Genomic DNA, 23,794 nt, shown 5'->3' with positions numbered 1-23,794 from the left:
CTCCATAAATCAACCTCTCTATCTAATCTACTTCTATACTCCATGGTCCTGACGCAACAGTAGGGGCGACAGACTGATTCATGTCAAAACACTAAGCAATGCATTCATCAATAGTATGATCAAAAGTATTAATCATATGACATATAGCTTCTGAATTAGGATGCTTTAATTCTTTATCAAGAATAAAAGTGATTTTATCATCCCCAATTCGTAGTGTAAGACTACCATCCTTAACATCTATGACCGCCCCCGCTGTGTGTAGGAATGGTCTACCTAGAATAATAGGGACTTAGGAGTCCTCGGCCATACCCATAACAATAAAGTCAACAGGAATAAAATACTTCCCTACTCTAACTGGAACATCCTCTAAAACACCTAGAGGGCGTTTAAGAGATCTGTCAGCCATCTGCAAGATCATGTTAGTAACACGTAGTTGACCCATATTTACCTTTTGACAAATCGAATACGGCATAACACTAACGCTATCACCTAAATCGCAAAGGGCTTTATCTATAGCAATACTACCAATATGATAGGGAATAGAGAAACTCCCTGGGTCCTTTAGTATTGGAGGTAAATTGGCTTGCAATGCTGCGTTGCACTCTGCAATGAACGCGACCGTCTCCACTTCATTAAAAGTCTTCTTCTTTGTCAATATCTCCTTTAAGAACTTCGCATAAGCCGACACTTGAGTGACCAATTTAGTAAATGGAAGACTCGCTTGAAGATTCTTCACTACCTCCATGAACCTTCCAAACTATTGATCAAGCTTGGATTTCTGTAGTCGGTGTGGAAAAGGTAGTGCAACGGCAATGGGCTCGACTTCTTTTGCTTTAGTAGTCATTTTGGAAGCACCGTCGTCAGTTAAGAGGGTTACTCGATCGAGTACAGGGGTCACTCGATCGAGTAACCTATTGTCACCAAAAGCCATAGCTGAAAAACGAGTTTTATCGTAATCTGAGGTGGATACTCGATCAATCCTGGTTGGACTCGATCGAGTATCTACTGCTTTTCTCGCTTTTTCGTCTTTTTTCTTATCCCGTGTTTTATATTTGCTTATTTCTTTCTCGTCATCACTCAACTCCAAGTTACCCAACCCTTTAGGATGCATGTATGGGACCTCATTTTCATCAATGGGCATCTTTGAACTTTGGTAAATGGTACCGCTTCTCAGTGAAATACCATTAACTTGTTTATGTGCTTGTTTACCTTGAGGAGGAAGATTGCCGAGCTGTTTTGAAGGATTTTGAACCGCCAATTGAGCAACTTGAGTGTCTAACATCTTGTTATGAGCTATAAGTTTAGAAATTTGAGCCGTCTGCTTTTTTTGAATTAGCAAAGTTTATTGCAACAAAGCTTTCATCTCTGCCATATCATTACTAGGAGCTTGTTTAGGAGGTTGCATCTGCTGAAAACCTCATTGATTTTGTCTAACAAAATTCCCTTTGTGGTTGATTACCACGATTCTGGGGAATAACATAGGCATTTTGTTGCGGGGCTTGATTGAATACGTTCTGACTTCTTTCAGGGAAGAAGTTAGAATAGGGAGTACCTTGCTTGAATGACTGAAAAGCATGAACCTGCTCAATTGTACTCATACACCGCGCTGCAGTATGGCCATCAATCCCACGTCTTTCTCAGAACACTTCTTGTTGAACCATGGCATGAATCGTTTTCTGCTTTTCCAAGGACTGCGAGGTCTTCAATTCGGCTATTTGAGCAGTTAAGTCCTCCAGCTGTGCAGCAACGACATTATCTGATCCACCTCCTCTCGTACTACCTCTAGGATTACCATAATTAGCAGTATGGGTATGTATCTGATCGATCATCTTTCATGCAGTATCATCATTGGTATTATCCTGGAATATCCCATTGGCTGAAGAATCAAGTAGAGCTCGATGATCATCATACAATCCGTTGTAAAACTGGTTGCAAAGAAACCACTTCTGAAAACCATGATGGGGGAATGAACAAACTAGTCTCTTGAAGCGCACCCATGCCTCATTCAAATCTTCAGTGAGACTTTGTTTAAAGCTGGTGGTTTAACTTCTCAAAGTGTTGATCTTTTGCAGCGGAAAGTATCTCTTGTAGAATGCAAGAGCTAAAGTATTCCAATCAGTAACCCCATGATCCTCCATATCTAAATCATAGAGCTATTCGGCCGCTCCATCTCGCAAGGAAAAAAAGGAAAGAGAACCTGCTTCACCTAATCTTGAGTTACTCCAGTAGTCAATGGAATGGAGCAACAATAATCAGTAAACTTCTCCATATGCTTGGCAGGATCCCTATTAGCTCCTCCCCCAAACAAATTTCGCTCCACCAAATTGATGTAACATGGACGAATCTCAAAGGTGCCTTTATCTGTAGTAGGGAGCTTGAATCCTTTCGGGATAGAAGCCAAAGTAGGCTCAGAATGACTAGCAAGAGTAGGCATCCTTATTGATATAAGAACGGGGACTGGGGTATCAGAAATAGGCGTGTCCTCTTCGTAGGGCGGTTCTTTTGACGCAAATATGTGCTATGTGTCACTGTCATGTATACTCAAGTATTCTACTTGACCTATTTCTCTTTGAAATTTTCGTCTGTACCGAAAAGTCCTCTCTGGCTCGAGATCAAAAGGTACAATCTCCAACCTGTCAGACCTGGGCATACACGAAAACAACAACAAAAATATCAAATTGTCTCAAGGAACTGATGCTCCCTGAGACAAAAGACAAAAATAAACAAAAACAAACAGAAAAATTGTTGCCTCCCTGGCAACGACGCTAAAATTTGATAAGGCTAAAGTCGTATCACCTCAATAAAAAAAAACCTAAATTACTACTAACTAATAGCTAGCGGTAAGAAGGGTCGAATCCACAAGGAGGCGAGTTAATTATTCTAGTTTGGTGATATTTAAGTCCGTCGTAAAGTAACCGTTTTCTTGAAGGATTTGATTGGTTTGCTAAAACTAATTGCGATGTAAATAAAAGATGAATTCAATAATATTAAAAAGTCTAGGGATCAAGTTCACTAGGTAGTTATCCGGGGGTGTCTTTTAACTAATTGATAGAGCAATTTATGTCGTTTAAGGTCATTTGATCGGTCGATTCTAATATGTCCTTTAGATCTAACTTAACATGCGGTCGCTATCATTAAGTTAATTCTATTCAGTTATTGTAGCCTTTACTAGTCTTAACCCGGTCGTGAAAATCCTAGTTTACAACACTAATTAATTAATCATGCAGAAACTAATCAATTAGATTCAAAACAATCAACTGGACAACAACAAAGAAGCAATTTAACCAACAATTCATTAATTACCCCCGGCCCTTCTAACAACCTAGATCCTCTTTCACCCTTGATTACGAAATTAGCTACTCATACTAATAGTAACAATAACAATAATATGAATGAAAGATATAATTGCAAGCATAGAAGATGAACAATGAAATAATTGTATAAACTAGAACTTTGAATTAATAATAACTAGAGAAAGATTAATGAATACCGTAATTAGAGAGTGCTTAGATCCGGAACAATAGCAATAAAAACTAAACTAAAGGTTTCTATGAGTTTTTAGGGTAAAATAAGACGTAAGTTATAATAGGGCACTAATTAGGTATTTATAGTAAACATAAACCGATTTAGGAAATTTCTGCGGAAGTCATCAAATCGGGGTACACTCGATCGAGTCATAGGGAACTCGATCGAGTACAAACCACTCGATCGAGTCCTTGTCAACTGGATCGAGTACTTCTCGTTTCAGCTCCTTTCTTCGTGTAATCTTCTTCAATTCTCTTCCTTTATTCTTCTAGATTTTCGTGCCATGCTTCATGTATTCCTTCATGCCATCTCCGCGGTGCTACATTTCAATATTTTGCTCCATAAATGCATCATTTCTGCATTAAACACCAAATAGCGGAATAACAACATTCTAATATAAATGGCATATAAACAATGTAATCTAGCACGAAAACGGTATCAAAATTAACTAAGGGGAGGCACATAAATGTATATAAATATGACTTATCAGAGTACTTCATTCATTTGATTCGATTTTATACATATAAATCATTGTGAAAAGAACAAAAGGAATTGAAGTAGCCCGTGAATTTTCACGGGCCACAAAACTAGTTAGAGATTATAATGATTAATTTACTAACTTCATTTGTAATTTAATGATAAAATCTATGATTATTATAATTAAATTAATGTTATTTAAAAATTTAGTTTGGAATTTAATAACTATGATCATTTATTAGTAAAAATAGAACTTTATGGAAATGATTTTTTTTCATTTATGGTATGTAAATAAAAAGAGGGTGAGAGTGAGATCAATTATTGAGAGTGGGGGCCACTTATTAGAAGGTGAATACATAGGCGGGAAACTTGAGGGGAAAAGTTCGGAGTTGTGTTATTCTTTTAGTATATAGGGGGTGACTTACAGGTAAAAAAATTAAGAAAGGGTTTAACATGGAGAAGTCTTCTTCTGGAATAACGTGAAGAATCATGAAACACAAATTGAAGGTTTTCATCACCAAAAACCTATAAATACACCCCATAAAAGTTCATATTTGTTCAAAATCCTCACTACTGATGTGAATAACCAAAAATTACTTTTGCACTACACCATGACGAATCTTCACATTTGATAGTTAGAATATTTGGCTATTGCAGTATATTGCCTTATTTACTCTAATTTATCTTCACATTTGATTTCCCTTCATAATTTGAAGAAACACAAATCAAATTCTTTATTAAGGGTAAGTTATAATGAATTGTCGGATATATGGCCTATAACTTTACAAGCAGTAAAAGAGTAGGGTAAATCATTCTACTCCTAAGTTGGATACATGACAATTGCAAAGACATAGCCCCCCTAAGTACAATGTTTTCTCAAGAAGAATAACAAATAAAATAAATTTTAGGAGATGATAATGATCACAGACTGAAGGCTGTAGCAACATAATCTATGGCCCAATGGACTTACCTAAGATGATATGCACTTCCTCCACATTCAGTAAACCCCTATTTACCTACTGCAATAGATTAAAGATGCTTAAAAATACAATTAAATATGAAATAAAGGTGAGTGAAAATACAACTACATATGACACTTAAATCACTATATGAACAATCCCCTAATCATCGATCTAAAGCTTATAATGGCACAAATTTCCCAAACGATCACACAATCAATAAGAGCAACATCCCTCTTTGATTTCACTTGTTATTAACAAAATTATTAGGTTTGAACATTGACGGATGATAAAGAAGAGTGAAAGTTTAAATGGTTATAGAAAAAAAATAAAAAAAAATTAGAGATTAGTGAATGAGTAAAATTGTCTTGTGTAACACCCCGGCCCAAACCGGGTCGGGAGCGGTCACTCATGGTAGCTCGCCAGGCTGTGTACATAGCCCACAGATCAACACAGATCCTTTATAGCGCATTTTGTCCCCACTCATGCGCATCCCGGAAACCTTCCCAGGAGGTCACCCATCCTAAGACTACTCCCAGCCAAGAACGCTTAACTTTGGAGTTCTTTCGCATGGATGACCATAAAAGAAAGTGCACTTTGTTGATATGAGTAGTACTTCCAATCCCTTTAAGCACTAGTCATTTAAGCCTATCACTGGACCTCTTCAATTACCGTGGGGTGTTACATCTTGTACATGCTGGAATTGAGAAGTTGAAGAGCTGATTCAAGATAAAAAAAAATAAAATAAGGACTTGCCGGAAGTTTGCTCAAATTGTAATGCATTTTCTCTCACGACTTGATTCCCTTAACAAATTATCATTAACTTCTACGTGTATGTTGCTCTCTTGTAGTTTCAAAGCTTTTCCACTTGCTTGTTCTTCTTTAATTGAAAATTCGGAAAGCCAAATCAAGATGCAAATCGGGACGCAATCGCAAAATAATATTATCACTTTAAAAAGTAACTTTGACGGTGTAGCATAAATTTATGGAATGAAGATGGCGAGACGCGAGGAGAAATGGAGAATATATGAACGACATGGAGAATGTTAGAGAGAGACATGGGGTGATGGGCTTAATTAGCAGTTCTTTCAGGCAATACTAGTAGACGATAGTGGATTAGTGGGTCGATTTTTTTATTTTACGGTAATTACTGTATACATGAATGGTATTTTATACGGTTGATTGATATGAGCCCGACACATTAGCTTTTTTACTCTAAAACATCGGTTACCGGCTTTCGCTTTAATAAATTAAATGATGGGTTTGCCCAAAAACTAATTGCAAACATGGGTGTATGTATCCATGCTTTTTTTTGAAAGATTTCAAGCAAATTTGCTGAATTGCTCAAGAAACATATACTTAAGTTGAGATGATCGATTTAAATATTCTGAATGATATTTTCGAATATCTAAGCACAACAACAATAGTAATAAACCAGTTCTAATGTAGACTATATCACCAGTTATATTACAGTTAAAGCAGATTTCTAGTTGTCTTTATCTTCATTTTTCTTTCTAAGGTAAAGTCCTAGTGAGTTTTAGGAGAGTGTAACGAAGTGCTTACCATAGAATCACAATTGCATGAGTCAAAGTTTGGGCCTTTTAGTGCTCAATAAATATCCAATTTTCCAGAAGGATTGTGGAAAAGTAGTCTAAGGAATACTGAATATGCTGCCCGGGAAAAATGGTCACGTTTTGGACTAGAAGGTTGTTGGTGATGACTTTCTATTTTAAGGCGAGTTCCCTCTATTGGTATCTACTTGTTGATAGTCACTACATATCTTCATGATTTAGGAGTTGGTATTGACTCAACCTTTACTTTTACACATGGAAAAGAGACCTATCCTAGGCTTGCCTAATATCCTTCTTTCTTTGCACTAGTAGAAAAACCCCCTATCACGACACAGTTATCGTGGCGGTTCTAATAGAAACGACGTGAAAAGCCCAATAAATTGGCGGGAAGGAAATATTTTTGTATATAGGAGGTCTATAATGGCGGTTTAAGTAAGAACCGCCGTGATAACATAAGCTTTTTATGGCGGTTCTAAATAGGAAACGCCACCATAGTTTAATAGTGGCGGTTCTATTAACAACCGGCGTTAAGAATGACGTTAAAAGTTAATACAAAGTTATAATTTTTTGGAGTAAAAAACCGCCATGATATGTTTTTATGTCGGTTTCTAACTAAAACCGACGTTAATAGAAAAATTATAAAAACAAAAATACAAACCGCCCAAAACCTTCAGCATAAACACGTATTCATCATTGACCGCCAAAACCCTTCAGGCCCTTCACCATAGCATATTCTGTAAATTTGCTTCGTCTTCTTCAATTCAACCGCCAAAACTTCACATCCCCTTGCAATTTAACTCCAGCAATCGAATACCTGCTACACCGCACAAGCAACGATGCAAAGCCAACGCTATCCGCAACAACAAGGTACCGTTTTCGAACTCCTCTCTATTCTACTAATTACAGTTTCTTCATTTAAATCTTTATCACTATCATCAAATTAATCGTTATTGTATTGTTGTGTTACTGAATTATGAATTATTGAATTATACAAAGTAGCATCTCTATTAGTATAAATGGAATACTTGTTTTAGGTTGGTAAAATATTGTGTTTAAAGTCAGGTATTTGCTGCCCCTTGTTCATTTTGGTATGAGTCGTTTTTGGGGCTTATTTTGTGTCGAGTTATAGTGTGTTGATAGAGGTTGTTAAAGGGTTCGAAGGGTATGAATCTAGGATGGGTTTAATTACGTTTTAGAGTTGAAATAAAGGCCGATAAGTAGCAGTGAATCCTCTGTTCTAGTCGGTTTCATTAATACAGAATATAGTACAGGTTTAGCGCAACGGTATTTTCTGTCTCACATCCTCCTGCAATCCTGTTGTCGAAGCAGTATATAGCTATTAGGGATCCCCTAACTCCAAGCATTAGTTAATTAAATGTTAAGTTCAAACAAAGCCATACTAACCTGCCGAATCAGAAATTATAGAATGCAAGAGGCTAGCTCATTAGTTCAAATGAATCCGGCTTAAAAAAACTGCTAAAAATGTATGCAAGCCTAAAAAATACAAAAGCCATACTAACCACCATCTCTTGCATTAGATCATTAGTTCAGCATTTGCACCAATGAAGGAGAAAAGGGCAGGTGATGTTGTGAGTAATGTGGGTGAAAGTGCTTGGAATATGAGAGGTGTTGCAAGGGCAAATGGGTCATTACTTAGGTTTATGAAGGAGGAAATACCTGGTGTTACTTCTCCTATGGTTTATGTTGCTATGATGTTTAGTTGGTTTATGTTGCTATGATGTTTCAATAATTTATGAATTTTACAGTAACACGCATTTGAGATAAAGTATAAAATTTATGACTTTGTAAAGTTTATGAGCTCTTTTACCTAATATCGAGCTTATAATTTGTTGTAATGAAACTCATAAACAATACATACAAGCTCAATTAGAATTGAAATATAATCCAAATTTTTTAAAAGCTCAAGAAAAATAAACATAAACATAAACATAATTAGATTTGATATCATTGTACGAAACTCCTATACAACTGGTGATATAATACTTTTTTCCTCCTAAACGTCAATCAGTTCAAACGCATGTGGATTCATTTTTCCCAAAAATAGTGACGAAATCTTTGTTCTTTTTTTTTTATTTTGTTTTTTTTTATCTACACACTTTCCTGCAATTTATTTTCGCAGTAGTTTTTTTTACTCAATACAATATTTTTTGCACAATACTTTCCATTTTGTACCCTTGGCTAAAAAAAACTCACCAAACTAATTCTCTCAAATTTTATCAATTCAACCCAGAAATTTCATTTATAATTCTTAATATGGAGGTAGAATAAGTATTTGACTCTTTACATGCGAACAATTGAACAAAATAGTGTTTTCTTCCATTTCTTTTCGATAATTTTTCTTATGGTGGGTTTTGGGGTTTATTAGGGTTTGGTTTTGTAGTTGGTAGGTAGTTGGGACGACGCTAATAACGAGTCAGGTGGACGATTGGGTGGCAAGGAGGCGGCATCCCAGCGGCCGGAGTTTGGTGTGAGGCGTGACAGACAATGGTCAATGGACATTGCGGTAGTAGTGGCGAGCATTCAGTCGGCCTAATCTACTATAAATAGAGGGCTTTGTGTTCAGTTTTAAAAATTGAATTCGAGAGTTTAATTCAAGTTTATACTTGTGTGTTTTATAACTTGCGAGTTATAAGATTTATTATTTCGTTCTTGCGAGGATGAGATAATACACATTCATCATTGTAAGGTTGAGTGCCATTCGTGTTCAGTTTCGAGTTCCTTGCGAGGGAGGAGAGTTGTTCACGTCATATCCTAACTTTAGTTGAGGGGTCTTGCGAGATTTTTACAACTAATTCATATCCTTTTACTATTTTCGTTCTAATATACATAAGAAAAACACAAAAAATTACAATACTTTATTTCCGCTGCAAAGTTACTCTAAATTTGGTAAAACCCGTGGTTATTTTACATCAGCTAGTATAAAAAAGTTGTACCGTAATGAGTAAAATGTGTACTACGAAAATCAATATCCGTATATCCCTTTTATATTTATTCTCTCATTTGTTTTTCTTTCCCCTTTTAGCATTTTTTCATATAATTTTCTTTACCATAATGTTTGCGGGTGGGGCTTGAGAGGGGTTAAAAAATAATCAAATTTCTTAACTAATATGTAAAAAACACATGGAAGATAAATAAAAAATGAAAAATTTAGTAGAGTATGTAATAGGAACAAGTAAATTGATATGGCTACCCGACAATAGTAGAAGAAAGTTTATTTGGGAACAAGTGGTTTTGCTTAAGACTGTTTAACTTAAGAGTTAAGACGTCTCATAACTATCTATTTTCACCGCTATTTTAATCGAGTGTGAGAGTCGTTTTAAGTTAGCCAGTAAGTGATTTTCGACCAGACAAAATTGACCCGACCCAAACGCAAGACTCAAGCTTAGCCCGAATCCGAATTAACCCCAGCCCAAAATAACCCGATTTCAAAGTTTATTGTTCCAACTTGATAATATTGGATCCGAAATAGCCCGGACCTAAATAACTCAGCCCAACTCAACCTAACATAAGCCGAATTCTTACCAACCCAAAATTAACCCGACCCGAATTAGTAATGTACTACGGAGTATATCTAGTCTCTACTAGGGTTGAGCAAAACCGGGTACCTGACCCGGTTTTGCAAACCGGTTCGGTCCCCGGTTTTTAAAAACCTTAAATTTCTTAAACCTCACCCGCACCTCTTTTAATCCGGGTAACCGGTTTTTCTGAAATTTTCAAACCGGATTTGAAAACCGGTTACCCGCACCGGTTTTCGAACCCGGCTTTTGGTTGAATGCTCTTGAATGGCACAATAAACATGCTGCCAATTTGACTTTTGAAGACCTTGGTTGTCAAATGTTAAAATTACTTCATAAAAACGTCATACATATTAAAGTTCAAAGAGTCATACATGTAAATGATGTTCAAAACAACAATTAAAGAGTCACAGACATCTAAAATTACTTCATAAAGAAATAGGGTTTTGATGTTTTGGGCCTAAGTCTTGGCTTGGATGTGTTTAATTCATAGATGAAATTATGTTTTTGAGAAAAAAAGTCAATCCGGTTTTAAAAGCGGTCTCCGGTTTGGTTTTATTTAGACCCGCATCCGCACCTCATTTATGCTTAAAAATTCGGTTCGGGCCCCGCACCGAAAAAAACCCGAATTTTTCGGTCTCCATTATTTGGGTTTCGGTTTAAAAATGCGGTTCGGTTTTTTTTGATCAGCCCTAGTCTCTACTGTAGTACTCTACTAACAAGTGACGACATTCATCACCTCAAAGTTGGACATTCTCACTTCTCAGCATCTCTTTTAGGTAATTTCATCCTCTATCTGGCTTTACTAACTTCAAACTTTAATTTTTTAAACTGATTTATGTTTATATAATTCAGATTATAATTTTAGTTGACCTGTATGTAATTCAACTTGTTAAACCTCGGTTCTAATAATCTAATCGTGTTTTGCATGCTCCATTATTTTCAAATTATATTTTAGTTGTAATTCCCAGTTTTCTGTTCGTAATTTAAACAATCATCTCTTTATATGATTATCTATTCTTGGTTGTTTACTGTTGTTCATCTATGTTACTCTTAAATATCCTATTTATTTATGAACAAGGGTAACAATTATTCGGAGATGGGTATTTGTAAAGTTTAAAACTTTCCCATATTCGTTCCTACTTGTAACTTGATATGGCAGATTAAATGGAGTTTTCTCATCCAATGTATTATGCGAGACCGTCTTATTTGAGAATTCGTCAACATTTTAAAGAATAATCCCAATTTAATTCGGATTTTTTCGGGTTGTTTACTGTTGCAGACCAATGTTAGCCAATATCCTATTTAATTATCAACAGTTAACAATCATCTTGAGATGGGTATTTGCAATGTTTGAAACATTATCAAATATTTGCTGTCCATAAATTGATTTGGGCTAGTTTGTGGCAGGTTAATGTCTGCAATTTTGTTTCCTGCGCGATTATGTCAAAATCCCATCAGAGCTGGATTCTTCTTGGGCCGTTTAGGGTCGTCGGCTTATAGCATATTGCCCAGTTTGACCTGGTTTGTTAATGTTCAAGATCCAACTTCAACTCGGATAGCCTCATGGGAGTCAGGGTCAACTTCATCTAATGCAAGGACTCTTCACTATGTTCATTGTATGAGATCTGAAAAGGAAGCTGCCCTTGCAGCTGCTTCCACACCTCCTGATTCTCTTACCATGTAAACGCTCTGTCTAAGCCATTGAGTTTTTGTAGCCAAATGAACTATTTGTGTTTATGAGCATGTGCTCATGTAAACGTAGTTGATTTAGCTTGATAGCCGCAATTTGGGTGTCAAATATAGTGGATATCTTCAAACGGGTAGATAATAAATGACATATACATTGTAGTCGTAGTTAATGGTGTATTGGCGTGCTCTTACAATGAAACAGAACCCCCCCTCCATCACATTTATACTGTTCCAATTTTATTTTGGTGGTAAAAGAATGTCAACTTTGACCGACCTTTTCTCACAATATACAATAACTACAACTTTTTAAAGATGAAATCGCAGATTGTCTGATAAATCAAGCACGGCGATTTTACATTGTTTCTTTACACATATGGTTTGGAGAAATTAATGGTTTGCGCACTTAGGCCTTGGATGCTCTTAATGTCATGTCATTTCATGCAATGATTCTGCTAGGTGTTTGTAACAAAACTCGAAAGTAGACCATTAGCAATTTCCTGCAGTTGTCAGCTAACTCATGAAATTTGACTTAGTAGTTTGGTTATACAAGTCTCATTAACTCTGGGATTAAGGCCAGGTGAGTCTTTAAGGAATCAATGTGTTAGGCTTGATTTTGTAGGAACTCGGCTGCTTAGAAGTTAGAGCTTCACGATATTCCATATGTGGCCTTTTTTTGAGGTGAAGGCCATTTCTTTTTCTTTTGCAAGTGCAAAAGCATGGAAGGTGCACTTTGTGTTCTCCTTCTTCGATTATACCTAGGAGTCAAAATTCTAGTTCACCTTTGCATGTTGGTGCAAACATCTTGTTGCTGGTTTCTTTCTTGCTCTCTCATGGAGTTCTTTCTTTCTCTCGTGTGTAGATTTGACAAGATTATCAACAAGGAGATTCCAGCAAATGTTGTCTATGAGGATGACCAGGTACTAATCAGTTATCACTAATTCACTTCCGACTTCATTGAAATACTTGCAGTTTCGCTGGTTGGCAATAACTTTATAAGATAACTACACTCCTTACACAGTTACACGACTTACACCCTATCCTTTTCTTATTCAAAGGCATCCATTATGTGTTTTCTGGATTCTGGGGCTAATACAAGTTCTACAGCATGCGTCATACAATGCAGAATAATCCCGTCCAAGTTGTCTCCTTCAAGTTCAATTGGGGTTGTATCACAATAATTTGTCCACCTTTATTTGGGTATCCGAGATTTGGCTACCAAATAACTTTATTACAGTCATTTCACCATTGTCGTTGATGCTACATTACTCTAGGGATTTTGCTTGGAACGTGGATAATTATTACTCCATATTAGGGTAACACTGTCAAAATAATGGAAATAGGAGAGAAGTGATGGACATGGACGGATGATAGTGAAGGGAGGTGAAGGGGCTGATTGGGAAGTATTACCTCCATATGTCGATAATGTAATTTCTGAGGGAAGAGTGGTAACTATTACCTCCTTTAATGGGGTAACCATTACATTCTCTTCTTTCCCTTCTTCCTCCTTCCACTACCACCACTGTCTCACATCTCTATTATTTTGACATCAACAATTACCTCCATTCCAATTAACTCCTCAAACATTGACGGCCGGCCACTCAACCTTTCTATGGTTCTTTGGCGTCTCATCTTGCATCATTTCTGACCTCCATTTTTTTTCGACTTGGTGATGGAGGGCAATAACGCTGATAGGATCATGTGCACGGACAATAAAACCTCTAGTTCGTTGTTTTTAAAAAACAGCCCTTTTGTATTAAACTCAAGGGAAGGCCGACCACCATTGTCCACCGTTATCCTGCTATAAGCAAAAGCCTATGGGGCATTGAGGTATTAATGTTGTTGCCTTGGTGGTGACACTGATAGTCCTAAATAATAGGATGATGTGCATGGAGTCATGGGCAATGAAACCTTTTGTTTGCTGTTGGTCTTAAGTATCCTGACTAATGGATGATTTCAACATAGGTACTTGGTTTTAGGGACATAAACCCACAAGCTCCAATACACATCTTGATCATACCCAAGATTAAGGATGGGTTAAGCGGACTCTCCAAGGTATGTCGGGTCTTGTAGTCAAAAATGTTTTTTTTTTTTTTCATTGTGTGGGATGCTGGCCTTCTATCCCTTTTCATCTGGTTGCCTATACGTTGTACGCTTTCTTTAGCTTGTCTGATGTGTTAGAAGAAGCGCTGTTACTAATTTGCTGTGTTTACAAATGAGGTTTACTGATCAAGACTCACAGAAACCTAAAGAAAGTTGATTTATGTATTGGTTCTTAAAGAATTGAAGGGACATATAATTAGCATTAATATCTCAGAGAAACATAGAATTATGGACTGGAATAGGAAGTCGTTAAGCATAATAAATGTAAATTTTGATCTCCTTAAGAAATCTGAGAAGGATATGATGTTTCTTGGGAATGAAGAAGATAGGGGGGGCGGAGAGAACACTATGGGGAGAAATGATACGGTAAACTATGGAATTTGATTCTTACTTGTTATAAGTATTATATTTACTTTTTATCATACTCTCATTTTTTCGTTTTTTTTTTTGTACTTTTATGTTTAAAATTTGATTCACTTTTCTTTTTATGTAATTGCTAAATCCCGCACGTGATTTTACTACATCCTACACACTTTACCATTTTTTTCCACAACTACCCTTCAATCTTCATATTTAAAAAATAATAATAATACAAAATAATAATAATAATAAAAAAAAAATTAACCCAAACCCACAAGGCCACAACTGACAGCCCGACAGCCCCTAGCCACCCACTCATACCCGACTACCCCTCCCCCAACACCGATCACCCAGACCCCCACACCCCCACACGGTCGACCACCTTACCCAGCCACGCCGTCAATTAACCACTCTACCGAACCTCACCGTCGACCCCAATGTTTCTTCTCCGTGGACCACGCCTACACAGTCTCGCCGTCGACACAATTTACCCAACCCGCCTTCGACACAGTCTGCCCTGCCTCGCCGTCGACCATCTAACCAGCCTCGTCGTTAACCCAATATTCCTTCTCCGTCGGCCAACTTAATCCTTACCCGGACTCGCCGACTCGCGTCTACGCTCCGTACCTAGCGCTGCTGTTTATGCTCCCCTAACCAGGCCCTTCTCTCTTCCTTGATGCCGGTGACCCAAATCCCTACTCCCCTCGCCGTCGGCGGCAGCTGGTGGCTTGGCCGAAGGGCGGCTGTTAATCTGTTACGAGTATATGGTCTCACCTTTCTCTCTCTCCCTAGGGTTTGTGTGTAGAAATGCAAGGGGTAAATTCGGAGAAGGCCGGAAAAAAGTGTAGGATTTAGTAATGCTCTGTGTTGGAAATAGCAAGTCTCTTTTTTTATTTCCCCCATCATTGTTGCTATTATTTTTAATATACTATTTGTTTATTTTATGATTTTTTTGAATCTTTTTACTTAAATCTCCGTACATTATCGAGACCTATTTGACCCTAAATCATGAAACATAGCATAACAGCTATACAATCTCTTCTGAAAATTAATTACAAAACATACAGCCTTTCGATGTTCAGCGAGAGTGAAAGCCTCTCCATTTTCCCCATTTCTCCCCATCTTAAATTAACCCTCTAAAAACTGGTAAACAAAATTTGGGAATACGTGTCACGGTGTCAGTCATTTTTCGGGAGCCATTGAGGCATTGGCGTAATATTGTTTTTGTTGTGACGTGTTAATCATTTTGGTAGTCTCTTCCTGAATTGATTTAGACATGTGTGTACTTAATGACAAAAAGAGTACTCAGAATCGTTACGTTTTTATATTTTGGGGAAAAATAGCACACATATCTTAAAGTGTAGTTCCCGTACAAATGTACGGTTGTTTAGATGAGAGTGTTATAGATTATAGCAATCCCCTATATACTAAATGAATAGGAAAAGCTTCACATTTTCCCGCCTAAAAACAACTTTCCTATTTTGATATAATTAACTCTTATTTACTTTCCTATTTTAATATAATTTCCTATCTACAAAGATTTGTCGTATAGAGGATTTGTTTCTAGATGTTTGTGATAAAAATTTCGTTGACTTTATAAGACAAGTCATAGCTAAAATATACTCCCTCCATTCAACTCCACACTACCACTTTCTTTTTTTACGTTTGCCAACGCGTCTTTTATGCGCTAAATATCGTTAGCTACGTATTTGCAAAAAATATAAAAGTTAGATATTTTTAATGTACTCGTAAAGACGAATAAAACAAGATCCCACATGAATATATTTTCACTTATGTATTGGGAGAAAATTGAAATTGAATGTTTAACTATGAATAGTGTACAAAATAGATAATGGTAGTGTGGAGTTGAATGGAGGAAGTATGTTATTAAAAAAAAACATCCCCTCCATTTTTAGTCTTCCCATTTATTTTCTCTTGATCTCCTAGACAATATTTTGAACGCTCTTTTTGACACACATATATAACTTCTTTTTTGCTTGAAAATGATATTTTGTGAAAGAAGAGATTTTGATAAACGGTAAGATATAAAAAAAATTGGAGTATAAAATAATATCACTAATTTCGCGTAAAAAAAATATTTTCATTAAAATACACAGTTCAGTTCATGTCGTTCATGTCACTACTGCATAAATCTCTTCATTAATTTTGTTGTTTTAATTTATTTTCTCAACTCAAATAAAATAATGAAAAACATTACGAAAGTAATGAATTGTCAATTTATAATCTATAAATAATACTCCCTCCAATCCAATCCAAACTACCCACTTGCTTTTTGGAGGTCAAACTTTAAAAAGTTTGACCGTTAATCCACAGAAAATTATAAAACTTTGAATGATAAAATTTACATATTTAGTTGTATTATGAAAATATCTTTCATAAATTATATTTTTTGCAAAAAAAAAAATAATATACAAGGGAAGAAAAACGCGGTCAAAGTGTCGCCTCGAAGACCACCCAAAAGCAAATGGGTAGTTTGGATTAGATTGGAGGGAGTATATACTAAATACTAGAACTCTATAAATACCGTGCATGCAATGCACGGGGGTCTACACTAGTTAAATTGTTATTTATTTAACTCTATTAAAATTTAATAATAAAATAACTATTGATAATATTTCATATTAAGAGGTTTTTTTTTTTTTTTTTTTTTTTTCATATTAAGAGTTGGAAAAGAGAAACTTCAATAGTTTTAACCCGATTAAGATTATGTTTAGTCAAAATATTTTGTCAACATTATTTCTAAAAATAATATTATATTACTGCATCCACTAAAAATATCAACATTTAAGTGATGATGATGTTAATAAAATCAGATAAGATAAATGGATATAATCATAATTGCCGTTAATTGAGTATTTATCCAAAATAAATTGACATCTCATTAATTTCATTTCACCTTATTGCATTTTGATTTGAGGAAAAAAAAAACTGATCAGCAAAACAAATCGAAATAATTGGGTAATGTCATGAAATGTGTATTTTAATGATTTTATTTTCTAATTCTCAAACCATATTTTATTTCAATTAAAAAGATTATATTTTAGAGTTTACTGAAAAGATTATTGTTTAATGTGAGGATAATGGTTTAATGAAAGAAAGATTTATTTGTTTCCTTATTAAAGTAAGTGCACTTTGGAAGGAAAACTTTTCATAGTTTTTATTCTCTTAGGATATAGGAAGACTAGTTTAGGACCTGTGCAAAATTGCACGGGCATGCATAACAAATGTACATAAACAATCTTGTAAAATTATATAGTTACAACATTATATTAGTATAAACGTATGACATGTTACATAAACGCTCTATAATAAAGGAAAAAGTATATACGTATATGTTAGCAAATCAACATAGAAGAATCATAGTGGACAAATACAAAGCAGTTGGTAGTAGTAAGTTTAGTTTGCAACGGTTGTGACAAAGTTAAGTTATTACCAAATAATGACATAATACGGTTTGGACCATATGAAAGGTAACATACATTGTATAGCTAGAGTACAACTATTAACTATACATTGCTATAACGATAATAAGAACTCGGTTCCCGACTCATGTTTTAAGCGAAAAATTGGAAAGTTGCACCCCCTGGTTTTTGAACCCATTTAGAGTGAATATTAAAGCCAATGTGAAACCATGATTCCAAGTATTTGCCTGAGCTTAGGACTAAGGGTGTGCTGTTAAGGCCATATGTAGTCACCTTACCCTCCATTATGTCCGTTTCCCATTGAATTCTCACATGTTCACCAGAGCTCTTCCACCATTACCCAAATGGTTATGAGTCACAACACGAAGCATGCTGACCCTTTCTTTGAAAACCACATCATCGACATGGACTTCCAATACGCCTTCTAAGGAAGTCATTTAATACATCAAAACATTATTCAAGGCTCTTCTTTTCTTCCTATATTAAAGATGTTTCGAACATTCAAAACACCTTATCTTTCATACGTTCATACCAACTACTTAACTCATCTATAGCGTCCGCCTCCATAATGTGCATTACATCGATGCCGGCTCTCACTTTTGCTGCAGAAAAAAGGTAATAAAAAAAATGAGATCGAACCAGTCTCCATCTCCACATTGGTCAATGACCCGCACTCTCTTATGAATCAAATACTACATGAATAACATACCTCAATACCATATTGTGATAAAATTGAAAAATACAACCACAAAGAAGCTCAAATTGTACTGGAATGTCATAAATTGAATAAAACAGTACATAAATACCATACATGAATTAGAGTTAGAGTGACACAGGAGAATTTAAACAAACTGTATATGTTGCATCAAGTTAAAATAATCCGTTGGTAATCAATTTGCAGGAAGACGAAAATTAGTGGGCAACAATTGGCAGCAGTAAGCAACATAAGAATTAAGCAATCTCAGTAACTGCTTCAACAAATAAATACTACTTAACTGATCACAAATTAGAAGGCCAGCCGTATAAAACTTATCAAATTTTACTCGTTAGTGGGATGAAGTACAATGTTTGAAATGAAATCAAGGTCCAATCACATTTAAACACAGCAAATACAACTCAACAACCGTTTAAATTGCTAGCCAACTACAGAGTAAATCACAAATTCTCATTTAAGATGGACATAGTGTTTAGTGTACTTACCATACCCCGTTTCCTTTCCAAGTTTCTATAGTCTAGTCTATTATAAATCACAAATTCTCATTTAAGACGGACACTATTCGTCTTTAGCTTACGACGGGTCAATACATAATTATTGTAAAAAAGGACCACTAATTGTAATGTCCCAACAAATGCTTTAGTTACTTTAACCTTCATATAATGTGGAGTAGAAAAAGCTTCGGAGCATATAATTTGTAACTGTAATCGAAGCCTAAATATAAAAAAAGACAATTTCTTTTTGTTGTACTCTAAAACCTTAAAAGTACACTTTATAAGTAGAAAGTTGTATCGAATGTTGGGTTTCCTCGATGCCTAGGACTCTAGGAGGCTCAAAGTTGAACCTCATGAACATTATCTTCCTTCATTGTAAAGGCGAGGTCCTCGAATTAGAAAGTTATTTTTTCATAGAATAAAAACATTGTCCAAAGATATACACGTCTAAAAAATTAATTAGTTGAAGAGAAAAATTTAAGTAGACTTCTCCTTACCCCGAGATTATATATGTCTTCGATAATTTTTGTAAAAGATGCTAAAAAATGTTAAATGATAATTAGAAACATTTTGGAAAGTTGAATCTCTAGAAGACCAAGATAATCAATTCTCATTTAGGCATTTTGTCGAACATTTGGAATGCATGTATGCAGTAAATCAACAACTACCACAACTAAAATATCAAATACTTAATAATAACCCACATATTTCAATGTCTTGAAGGACAAAGTAATAAAATGAAGGATGAAATTCAATGTCATCTACGATTATTCATTGAACACATACTCATTACTGTACATACAATATTACTTCCTACTTTTATTCCTTCCTAATAGATATGTAAAGCCCTAACTAAGTATGCTACACCAATGACTCTACCATATCTTGTCAAAATATAATCAAACTAATAAATTGGTAATCAATTAAAAAGCACTATTCGAGAAAAAAATGATAGGAAACGACATACCTCTTTGATTGTAAACTTTAATATGAATGAATCGTAGTGTTTTCGCAGGCCTACTAATAATAAATGTATAAAAGTGTATAACAGAGAGAATGAGTGCCAAAAGCGTGGCGTGACGGTGAAGGCACGACGGAGGAAGGCGGCTGCTAAAGAATTGGAGTATAATACTCTGTAGAATCTTTTCTTTAATAAGGAGCTTTTAGGTTTTTTTTATTGGGTAGGGGTAGTGTAGTTAGGCGGGCAGAAAACTCACGAATGACTGACACGTGTACAATACAATGTTTAGTGGTTTCTGTATTATATTTTATATAGATAAATAGATTTATATATATATATATATATATATATATATAGATAGATAGATAGATAGATAGTCTTGTTGGCCTCTGACAAATATAACCACTTGCAAAATTATTCAGAAGGGCTTGCCTGGGATGGAGGTAATTATTTCTTGGGTAATGGAGCCTAAATGAACTAAAAAATGGAGAAAAGTCATGGTTGTTGGAGATAGAATTGGGGGAAGATAGTGTAATAGTCCTCCATTAGAGGATTAATAGTTACCTACCTCTCCTCCCAAGTAATGTATTACTTCCATGTGGAGGTAATAATTCCTTCCTCACCTCCACTTTCCACCCTCTACCACCATTACAAACCACCAATCTCCTCCCATTTCTTCTTGTTTTAGCCTCTATTACTCCAATAATAATTACTCCCATCCAGTCTATGTTACTCTGACTCTTCTAATTTCCTCACGTACCCGTGTCCGACACTCGACACTCGGTCATGGCCCTTGGACACCTCATTTTAGACCAAAATATGCATATTTTTCAAAAAAAATAGCCGAGTCCGACACTTGGACACGTACCCGTGTCGGATACTTCTACACGAGTCTCAGTAACATAGCCCATCCTAAGCAAGCCCTAATAGTAGTCACGTGGTTGATTTTACACTAGTGTCTTATATAAGTTATGGTGTGATTAAAGGCTCTTTGGTCAGCAATCCCTTGGTGGAAGTATCTACTACAAGCCTTGATTAAAGAAGTTGGTCATCCTCCTAACTAGGCTGAAGAAAGACACATCTATCATGATCAACTGTGAAACCTCATTTGTTATACCTGTGTGTGATATTAACATGAGAACATCTTGACATCTATATGCAGGCTGAAGAAAGGCACTTTGAGATCCTTGGCCGCCTTTTATACACCGCAAAGCTTGTTGCAAAACAGGAAGGCCTTGAAGATGGTTTCCGGGTTGTGATTAATGATGGACCTAAAGGATGTAAGCATTTTGTATTGAAACTATAATTGTGAAACACAAATTCTTGTATGAGATGGGTTTTGGCAGTAATTTACTAGAAGACTTTACTCGAATAATAAAGTGACGCCTTATATCACATGTTTTAATTAACCCTTTGATACAGACAAATATCCTGATAAATAGTACTCTCTCAGCGGTCATTTGTTTACCTATTTCATTTTAGTGTGTCATTTATTTGTTTACCTTTCTATTTTGGGAATGTTTTTACGGGCAATGTGATCATCGACATACATTTTTTCCCACTGGTGTTCAATAACGACATATACAAATGATCCCCTCTACTCTCCGGTAACCCTATTCATTCAGTAAACTATTTTATTCACTAGTGATCATTTTACAATTTTTAGTAACTCTTATTTTAAATTGTGGATCTCAACAACTTATTGTAAGATTATGAGCTACATATTAATTTCAAAACTTAATTCTGCTGTCTAACTTGCAAACTTACTTTGTTTTTATTAGGCCAATCTGTTTATCATATCCATGTGCACCTTCTTGGAGGACGCCAAATGGAATGGCCTGCTGGGTAAATGAAGTTCGCTCAGTATATTCTTGGTAGGATTTTTCCTAATCTCTATGTTTGTTCCCTTTTGTAAGTATTCTTATATTGACGATTGTTAGAAACACCATTAACTGCCAGTGCAAACTGATGAAGAATTCCTATATCTGCGATGGAGAAAGCATGTTTATTGTGAACCAGTCTGGGATTTGAATAGCATTGGTTTTACCACTACTCAACAATACAAGACGGTTACTCAGTCTAGTGAGTCCGTGAGGTACTAGAACTGTCTAAAACAACATCTTTAAAATGCCTTGGTGACTTAATACCGATGTAAGGTGGTGGATGTACGTAGTCTCATTTCTGTGTTAAAAATGTAGAAAAGCTATTTCCTTGTGTACTAGAATGGTCTTAAGCTAAAATTAGGCATGCATTTACTCTCTCTCTTCTGTCACCTGGTTCAGAACACTCTTGCATGGAACTCATCAAACCATCTTGGAGCAAAGTACAAACACAAGCCGGGCTTATTGTCAAGTTCTTGGCCATTCTGAATCTTACAAAATGGCTAAATCTAAATCTTTTAAAAATGCATAGTTTATATATCCATTGCTTTTACGGGTCACATTGGTCCAGTCTAGCGGCCAGGATGACCATGAACAATTCTAATACTAGTGCAAGTGAAGTATTTATAGATAATGAGGAGAATATATTTGGTGGGTATAGAAAACAGTAAGGTAACATTGTGAGCTTCCCTGTTTACCATAGATTCAGTTTGTAGGTCCTTTGGTAGGTGTAGAAAACATCAAGTTAACATTGCAGGTTTCCTTGTTTACTGTTGATTCAGCTTGTAAGCATGTTACCTAGTTGGATAGAGTCTTGTATAAAACGGCCTTACTCATATATGAGATGGACCCGAACACTTGTGGATGGATATAGGGTTGAATAGTCCGTCTTACATATAAAGACCGTGTTATATAAATACTCCGTATTTGTGAATTAGGTGTTTGGTTAGGTTGTTTTATGCAGGATCATTTCATTATTGATGAGGTGATAAACTCATGAAGTTGTAGGGTTGTTAAATGGCGTCTGTCTTCTAATGTCAGCCACTTGTCTGCTTTAAGAGTATTTATTTCATGGTTTTTTTTTTCTGTTATATTATTTCGTACTCCCTCTATCCCGGTAAATTATTGTCCTTTAGTTTTGGTACAAAAACCAAGAAAAGAGGAAGAGATCAATTACTAAATGACAAGTGAACAAATTGAGTGTGAATGATCAAATTGTTCATCAAATTCATTCTTAAAATAAAAAGGACAACAATTGACTGAGACACCCTAATATGGAAAAGGAAAACAAATGACCGGGACTGAGGGAGTATTGGATTATTGGTTGTCCAATCTATGACCTAGGAGCACAAGATATTCATCGATATTTGGAACTCATTCTGAAGGTTTCAAAATGGACTCAAGTATCGTGAATATGATAACATGGAGAAGCAATGGAGACGGGTTGGTGTCGGTCTAACCAACACGCAAACCAAGGGCTGCCTAGGTCGGTGCTGATGGTGGTGTCTTAAGATTATTAGTTTCCTTATTTCTGCTTTCCTAATTCTAGTCAATAAATTTAAGGTAGTATTGTTATTTCCTTATTGTTTCTTTCCTAATCATAGTTTGATTGTAATAAGGCAATTTGCCATATTATTGGTCGGTTTCCTTAATCCGTTTACGACGATTTAGGGAAGTCTAGGGAAGGGAGGTCGGTTTCTATTTAGTATAAATACGGGTCTTATGTATTCAGTTTTACAACATACACATTGAGTTTGAGAATTAATACAAGTTTTCTTGTTGCTTATTGCTTGCGAGCTTTGAGTGTTATTTCTTTCTTGCGAGGGAGAGATTAGAGTGTGAGTTGATCCTTGCGAGGTGAGAGTCACAAAAACCAGTCGTGTGTTGCAAACTTGCAATCAAGTTCCTTGCGAGGGAGGATAGAGTGATCACGTCATATCTTTTATATTTTCGTACATTATTACACAAAAAAATCAAAATAAACAGTTCAATTTCCGCAGCGTATTCTACAACATAAAACGAAAAGTCCGACATACTGTTCTAATCCTTAAAACCGAGTAGTATTTTACATCAAATTGGTT

At 35.7% G+C, this 23,794-nt stretch overlaps 2 protein-coding genes across 5 annotated transcripts; one reads left to right on the top strand and one right to left on the bottom strand.

The window, feature by feature from the left end:
* Positions 1-289: 289 nt before the first annotated feature.
* On the bottom strand, positions 290-745 carry LOC141601264 (uncharacterized). Its single transcript, XM_074421529.1, has one exon. It carries the CDS (start codon positions 743-745, stop codon positions 290-292), a length of 456 nt encoding a protein of 151 aa, XP_074277630.1.
* A 10,014-nt stretch (positions 746-10,759) lies between these two features.
* On the top strand, positions 10,760-23,499 carry LOC141599942 (14 kDa zinc-binding protein-like). 4 transcript variants are annotated; one of them, XM_074420083.1, is made up of 7 exons: positions 10,760-10,847; positions 11,479-11,751; positions 12,620-12,677; positions 13,723-13,812; positions 20,996-21,113; positions 21,615-21,707; positions 23,099-23,499. In XM_074420083.1, the coding sequence occupies exons 2-6, from the start codon at positions 11,483-11,485 to the stop codon at positions 21,680-21,682; spliced, it is 603 nt and encodes a 200-aa protein (XP_074276184.1). In that variant the 5' UTR covers positions 10,760-10,847; positions 11,479-11,482; the 3' UTR covers positions 21,683-21,707; positions 23,099-23,499. The 4 variants fall into 4 exon arrangements, with proteins under 4 accessions (XP_074276184.1, XP_074276186.1, XP_074276185.1 ...); XM_074420085.1 differs by lacking the exon at positions 23,099-23,499 and adding an exon at positions 22,116-22,490; XM_074420084.1 differs by lacking the exon at positions 23,099-23,499 and adding an exon at positions 21,793-22,093.
* Positions 23,500-23,794: the final 295 nt, after the last annotated feature.

Source organism: Silene latifolia, chromosome 9 (genome assembly GCF_048544455.1).
Source record: "Silene latifolia isolate original U9 population chromosome 9, ASM4854445v1, whole genome shotgun sequence".
NCBI classification, from domain to species: domain Eukaryota; kingdom Viridiplantae; phylum Streptophyta; class Magnoliopsida; order Caryophyllales; family Caryophyllaceae; genus Silene; species Silene latifolia.
This window is presented reverse-complemented; position numbering and strand designations above follow the sequence as displayed.

Bases quoted from the DNA above. Each gene is read 5' to 3' on its own strand.
- LOC141601264 (XM_074421529.1), bottom strand. From the start codon at position 745: ATGGAGGTAGTGAAGAATCTTCAAGCGAGTCTTCCATTTACTAAATTG.
- LOC141599942 (XM_074420083.1), top strand. From the start codon at position 11,483: ATGTCTGCAATTTTGTTTCCTGCGCGATTATGTCAAAATCCCATCAGA. The intron at 12,678-13,722 runs GTACTAATCAGT...ATTTCAACATAG, and splicing joins TTGTCTATGAGGATGACCAG to GTACTTGGTTTTAGGGACAT. The intron at 13,813-20,995 runs GTATGTCGGGTC...ATCTATATGCAG, and splicing joins GGTTAAGCGGACTCTCCAAG to GCTGAAGAAAGGCACTTTGA.